Here is a 7500-nt window from a genome sequence, read left to right on the forward strand (position 1 = left end):
CACTAGATTGCCAATTTTAAAGTCTTAGGTATGACCCGGCCGGGGTTCGAACCCACGACCTCCCGATCACGGGGCGGACGCCTTACCACTAGGCCAACCGTGCCGGTCTGGATTGCATTGAAGACTTACCCTTTAACACTGCGTGTGTATGTGTGTGTTTGTTTGTGTTTGTTTGTTTAACGCCCAGTCGACCACGAAGGGCCATAACAGGGCGGTGCTGCTTTGACATAATAACGTGCGCCACACACAAGACAGAAGTCGCAGCACAGGCTTCATGTCTCACCCAGTCACATTATTCTGACAACGGACCAACCAGTCCTAGCACTAACCCCATAATGCCAGACGCCAGGCGGAGCAGCCACTAGATTGCCAATTTCAAAGTCTTAGGTATGACCCGGCCGGGGTTCGAACCCACGACCTCCTGATCACGGCGCGGACGCCTTACCACAAGGCCAACCGTGCCGGTCTGGATTGCATTGAAGACCTACCGTTTAACACTGCGTGAGTATGTGTGTGTGTGTGATGTCTGTGTGTCTGTGTCTGTGTGTAGGTGTGTGTGTGGGTGTGTGTTTGTGTGAGCCCCGTTAAGCTGCCTTTTGCAAGTTTACACACCCTCAGAAGGATGCCGGGTCGGTATATCCTGCTGGCAGCATAGGAAAATATTGTCAAAAGCCGTATAAAACGGTCAATAAATACCCCTAAATTAAGTTTCGTTCCGTTTTACGTCAGGCAGGAAAATGGAGGTAAAATGTCACGGATGCATGTTTTTTTACACACCTCTTGCGTAACACGTGACCGCGCTTACGCGGTAAAATTCCTCACACAAGGTCACACAAGTTCGGCGCGCCATAAGTTCAGTTGACACTGAAAATGGGCGCCGTAGTTTGGAGAGAGCAGCGGCAAGAGCAGCGATGTGACCGAAAGAGGCCGGTATATTTAATTTGGATGATTTATGTTTATAATATACGAAAGTGTGTGTGTGTGTGTGTGTGTGTGTGTGTGTTTGTAGGAGCACCGTTAAGCTGCCTTTTGACCACTTTATGATAGTAAATGTCAACATACACTACATGGCATCTCTATTCATGTAAAATGTCAGCTTAGCTAAAGTTTCAAAATAGGCGAATGATTTCTTTCCAACTTCATTTAGAATTACAAAATAAAGTTTCATCTCAAATCTGGACAGAATCGGCCTGTAAACTCTGCTCATTTTTCCCGGCATCTTAATGATTGTGCAAACTCACTAACCGTATAACGTGGCTCACACCAGTAGGTGTGTGTGTGTGTGTATGTACGTGTGTGTGTGTGTGTGTGTGTGTGTGTGTGTGTGTGTGTTGGTGTGTGTGTATTTGTGTGTGTGTGTGTGTGTGTTTGTGATGTATGTGTGTGTGATGTCTGTGTGTGTGATGTCTGTGTGTCTATGTCTGTGTGTCTGTGTGTCTGTGTGTGTGGGTGTGTGTGTCCGTGTCTGTGTGTGGGTGTGTGTGTGATGTCTGTGTGTCTGTGTCTGTGTGTGTGGGTGTGTGTGTGTGATGTCTGTGTGTCTGTATGTCTGTGTCTGTGTGTGTGGGTGTGTGTGTGATGTCTGTGTGTGTGTGTGTGTGATGTCTGTGTGTCTATGTCTGTGATGTCTGTGTGTGTGGGTGTGTGTTTGTGATGTATGTGTGTGTGATGTCTGTGTGTGTGATGTCTGTGTGTCTATGTCTGTGATGTCTGTGATGTCTGTGTGTGTGGGTGTGTGTGTGTGTGATGTCTGTGTGTGTGATGTCTGTGTGCGTGTTTGTGTATTGACATGCACCCATCAACACTCCACAGCCTTGATGCGTTTTGGGTGAACCTGACATTTTAGTTGCAATTGTTTTTTTGTGTGCAAATGAACAACATGCCTTTTTAAGAAAGCAATTAATAAAATCCCAATATGCACATGAATCAAATTACTGGATTGAGCAGATTCTCGCGATCCCGGAACAAAGGAGAGAAAGGTCGCTGTCGCATATCGTTTGTAGCTTTCTGGTTTAATCCGTCCGCTTAAATTAGACTTACAACTTAAGAAAACAAGAATATATTAACTAATAACTGATATAAACCAATACAATATATTAATTAGATCATAACTACAATACCTGGTTCTGCCCTCCGCCGTACGAGTAAGGGTTGCATGGGTATTGGCCGAACCCTCCATATTGGCCGAACTGTCCATTTTGGCCGAACTGTCCACCGTAGCCGGGGTAGAAGCCCTTTGATTGTAAACCAATGTGAACATGGTGTTATTCAACGCATTGTTACTGTCTGTGTCTACTACTTTCAGTACGCTATCTTCAAGCGGTTTTCCCTTAGTTTTTATCGTTAGCTAGTTTCAAAATATGTAAACACACACGCACACACGCACACACATACACACACACACACACACACACACACACACACACACACACACGTACACATACACACACACGTACACACACATATACACACACACACAGACGCAAGAGCACACACACACACACACACATACACACACAGACACACACACACAGAGACGCAAACACACACACACACACACACACACACACACACATACACTCACTCGCACACACAAACACACACACACATACATACGCACGCACACACACACACACACATACACACACACATATACACACAAACACACCCACACACACCCACACACACACACACACACAAACAAACACACACACACACACACACACACACACACACACATGACTAAAAGAAAAACTGATAGACACAGACACAGCAAAAGACAGAGAAGAACCACTAATGTCACACATGTACTATTGCAAGCGCACATTACAACATATTTGGAACCAAAACGTGCCATTACCTGCGACAAAACGGCAGAGAAGCAAGTAGCCAGAATCAGCACGGCGATCATTTTGTCAACTGGCGATGAACGATGACAGAGAGAAGGAAAATAGTGCTCTGAAGAAATACAACATTTGGCCAATGATTACACAGAACCCCTGCACCCATTTTGCTACTCTTATGTCATTGTTCTTCCAAAGAAATATTGTTTCTTGTGTTACAACGCATGCATCCAAAGCTGCACTCTAAAACCAGTTTAATTATTCTGGAACATTATAAGATGTTTGATGGGTTGTTGACAGACCAGCTTTTGTGTCGGTCCGAGGGGGAGCATATCGTCTTTTGTTTCATATTTATTGACCAAGGCGGAATTTAAATCCCGTTTTACACTTTTTTTTACTCAAATGACATTGTAATTCCCATGCAACATTGTTTCCCATTTCTGCGGCAGTAGTTGAACCCACAAGCGGGATGAACTTGTACTGTATCCTGATGACAATATATTAGCATTGATCCTGGTTCCATAACGTATGTCTCTACAACGTGACATTACCTGAAAGTATAATTATAACTCCCTGTATGTCAAAAATACATCCGTTAATCAGTGAAAACCTGTTTGATTTGATTTACACATATGTATCTGTATTTTGTGTCCGAGTAGATACAATCTCTTTACCATTCATAATGTTGAGCATACACATGCTGGTTACACGGATACATGTCATAGACATGGAAATAGACATTGAAAACGTTATTATCTCAAGATGAGAAACTCGGGTGTGGTGTATCACAGCAATACAACATTCAATACAACACGTAACAACATTAAACAGTATGATTCCTGTAAAACAGTTACAAAATAAAATAACAATTAAAATAAATAAAACAAGTAGAGAGAAATGTATCTTCGACATAATCAAAGAACAAGAATGATTAGTTTATTGAACGTTTAATTTTAGGCAAAACAAACTCTCCTCAAGTATGTCGACCTAATGGTGTTTGCAGTGGACAAACATACACACCATTTTTTATTTTTTTAAGTTTTCATCGTCAGCGTTGATTTTGACCTCAAGATAGAAAACAAGTGGAAGGAATGACAAGTTTCCATAATTATTTAAGCCAACTTTTCTTGTTCGTTAATTCTAGATTTTGAAATGTTAGCAGTTTATCTGTTTCGAATTTTGAATCTTTGGATAAAAAACATCTTGAAAGTTTACTCACACAACAAGGGCTCCAGGAACAGGATCTTGATAAACCCTAGCGTACGTGACATTTATACAACTTCTCCAATCCAACTACGCAGACAAAAATCAAGCTAGGATTGACAACTTCCAGTTATTAACCCCACTTGCATAATTATTGTCTCATTACTGTCAATATTTTCTTCAGCTATCTGCTGCCAGATCAAACATTCTATGTTACTATCTTTGGGATTATCTGACAGCTCGCTAACGATATTATGAGTCAGGGCCGGATCTGGGGGGGGGGGGGGGGGGTTCCTGGGGTTCCGGACCCCCCCCCCCCCCCCCCTGGCCATCCAATGTACCTCTCAGAGAAAAAAAATGTGGACTTTGGACCCCTGCCTTCAGTTGGAACCCCCCCCCCCCCTCAAACGAACTTGGCCCGGCCCTGTGAGTTATCTATATCTATACGTGCTCTAAGCGCGGCGCGGTGAACCGATTTTGGTTTTTCTGTAGATCCATTTCCAGTAACTCTTCCTTATCTTCTCCAGTGTTTTGCGCGTTTATCTCCCTTCCTTCGTGTGGCGTCAATCACGTCAACACGTGCTCTAAGCCGGCGAACCGCCACGCTGCATACTCCGTCTCGCGATCATCCCGGCGAAGCCGGGTAATCATCTAGTTTCTAATATGCTGACTGCAAATGATAACAGACATGCCGAGAAAGAAGATATCAAGCATGAGCATTTTAGGTGAATGCTGATATCGTTTGTGAGACATGTCTGTTATCATTTGCTAACAGTCAGCATATTAGAAATAACGGTTTTATTACCGTAATTCGAACAAACGAAATTTCGAAGCGACCCCGCGAATTAGACAGAACAGCCGCAATGGGAACTTGAGCGCTCCTACCTGATTATGCCTGTCAGTCAAAGAATTCTCGTGACCTGGGTCAGCCAATCAGAGTAACACACCTGACGTGATGAATATTCACAGGTCAAATGCGTTTGCCACACAACAATCTCACAAGTTAAATCATGTTGAACATGCGTTTCGGTTGCTTCGCTTTTTCTTGTTGAACGGAGAGCGACATATTTAGAACCGACTCCAGACGGATGGGAAATGACGTAAAGATACATTTGACATAAAGCGAGTGAGCAATTTCACTTGATTTTTCCGAACTTACATAATTTAGATTTCAAGTGAGCGGGTCGGCATTGTGCACACTCAGATGATGGGCGGTGCCTTGCTGTTCCGAAAAGCACCCACCTACAAAACTCGCTTTTCTGTATTTTTTAGATAAAGAGAGTATTATCTGACGGCATTTGAAGTGTCATATGACCCTGTCTAGTAGACTAGAACCCGTACAGCTTCAACTGTCAATTGATTCAACTCAAGTGCAACAAGTTAAAAAGCATAAATTATTAGGGGTTACCGTTGATCAAGAATTCAAATGGCAAACTCACTTGAGTAAAATTTGCAAATTAGTATCTAAAAATGTGTACTTATTGTCTAAATTAAGACATTATGCCGATGTGGAAGCACTCAAGTTGTTTTATTACGCCCACATAATGCCCCATATCAACTTTGCTTCAACACTTTGGGATAACTGCAGTGATGTTCATCTCAAACGACTCAATTCTCTTCATCGCCGTGCTGCAAAACTAATTATGCATGAGTCAAATAAGCCAACAGATGATAAATTAAAGCTCCTTATTTTCCCTCCCTTGAAAGATCAGTTGACGCTAAACAAGGCTGTCTTTATGTACAAAGTAATTAACAATAATGTTCCTGGATATTTAAAATTACATTTTAGACATGCCACAAAAAGATATGGGTCCCAGAACCTGATTCCCCCCATCCCTCGTCTGGACTTGTATAAGTCAAGTTTAGCCTTCTCAGGAGCGTCTCTATGGAATTCCATACCCCTACCCCTCTGAAATGCCTCCTCTGTGAAAACGTTTAGGCGCCAGTTTCATTCCCGCTTAATGGGTAAATAGAACACTTTTTATGTCTGATATTTTAGTGCTTTTTACATTTAGTCAAGTTATGTTTGTATTTTGATGTGTTCTTTATGTGTATGTATTGACAATGATATACAAGCAAATGATTGGGACAATTCCTCCCCACATTTTTTTTCTCCATTTTGTTATTAGTTGTTTTGGATGTTTATATGCAATGCATTATTGCATCTATGCTGCAATTTCCACACTATATTGTTTTTCCCATTTTTGAGTGTGTATACAAAACCATAACCCTTTTCCTTATTACTATTTACATTATGTACGTCTGCAAGAAACAATAACCTTGTCAATTTTACTATCTATATTCTGTGCGTCTGTATGCTTATTACGTGTTTGTATAAGGGACAGGTTGTAAGATTAGGCTTTGCCTAAAACCTCTATCCTTTGGTAATAAAGTTCAGTTTCAGTTTCAGTTTCAGTCTCTCTCTCTCTCTCTCTCTCTCTCTCTCTCTCTCTCTCTCTCTCTCTCTCTCTCTCTCTCTCTCTCTCTCTCAGTCTCTCTCTGTCTCTCTCTCTTTGTCTCTCTCTCATTTTCTCTCTCTCTCTGTCTCTCTCTCTGTCTCTCTCTCTATGTCTCTCTCTATTTGTCTCTCTCTCTCTCATTTTCTCTCTCTCTATCTCTATGTCTCTCTCTCTTTGTCTCTCTCTCTCATTTTCTCTCTCTCTCTGTCTCTCTCTCTGTCTCTCTCTCTATGTCTCTCTCTCTCTCTCTCTCTCTCTCTCTCTCTCTCTCTCTATGTCTCTCTCTCTTTGTCTCTCTCTCATTTTCTCTCTCTCTCTCTCTGTCTCTCTCTCTGTCTCTCTCTCTATGTCTCTCTCTCGTTGTCTCTCTCTATTTGTCTCTCTCTCTCTCATTTTCTCTCTCTCTCTCTCTCTCTCACTCTCTTACTCTTTCTCACTCTTCTATCAGATCAGGCATATGGTAAAACACAGAACATACGAATGACTCATTCCACGTCGTTCATGTGCCGTTACCCTTCCCTTACATTTTTCTTTTACGTCAAACTAAAAAATATGACTATGCAATGTCCATTGCGATGGAGCGATATTCCACTTTTAATATCGTATCATCTGACAGCTGGCGACTAACTGACGGATATTCATTTTCTTCTTGTGCGTTCATCGGCTATGAGGTAATAAGTGTATGTTTTCCCCCGCTATAATAATGGGCAACCATATTACGGTATTTCTGAGGGGGGGGGGGGGGAGGGGGGGGGGAGAGGGGGGGGGGGGAGGGGGGAGGGGGGGAGGGGGGATACTGCGTACTTTCTTGAGACATGAGGAAGCAGATTTCTGAGACACAGCGAAACACGTTTTAGTTATCGGAATATCAAATCTAACGTCGAGCTAGTACTTATTATAATTATTTGACTCCAAAATACTTTTCCAAAAGATTACAAGCCTATAAAAAGCTCACAAATGAACCATGAAGTCCATCGTCATGATTGTATTCTCAG

General features: G+C 42.2%; 1 protein-coding gene across 1 annotated transcript in view; it reads right to left on the reverse strand.

Moving 5' to 3' along the window:
* Positions 1-4118, reverse strand: part of LOC138980184 (uncharacterized) — a 5459-nt gene extending 1341 nt beyond the window's left edge. The window contains exons 1-3 of the mRNA XM_070353020.1: positions 4063-4118; positions 2861-2958; positions 2121-2234 (exon numbers count right to left, since the gene is read on the reverse strand). Coding sequence (XP_070209121.1) covers positions 2121-2234; positions 2861-2911 — 165 coding nt within the window. The 5' untranslated portion in view covers positions 2912-2958; positions 4063-4118. The remainder of the gene's footprint in view (positions 1-2120; positions 2235-2860; positions 2959-4062) is intronic.
* Between the last annotated feature and the right edge of the window lie 3382 nt (positions 4119-7500).

Source organism: Littorina saxatilis, linkage group LG11 (assembly GCF_037325665.1).
Source record: "Littorina saxatilis isolate snail1 linkage group LG11, US_GU_Lsax_2.0, whole genome shotgun sequence".
Taxonomy (NCBI): domain Eukaryota; kingdom Metazoa; phylum Mollusca; class Gastropoda; order Littorinimorpha; family Littorinidae; genus Littorina; species Littorina saxatilis.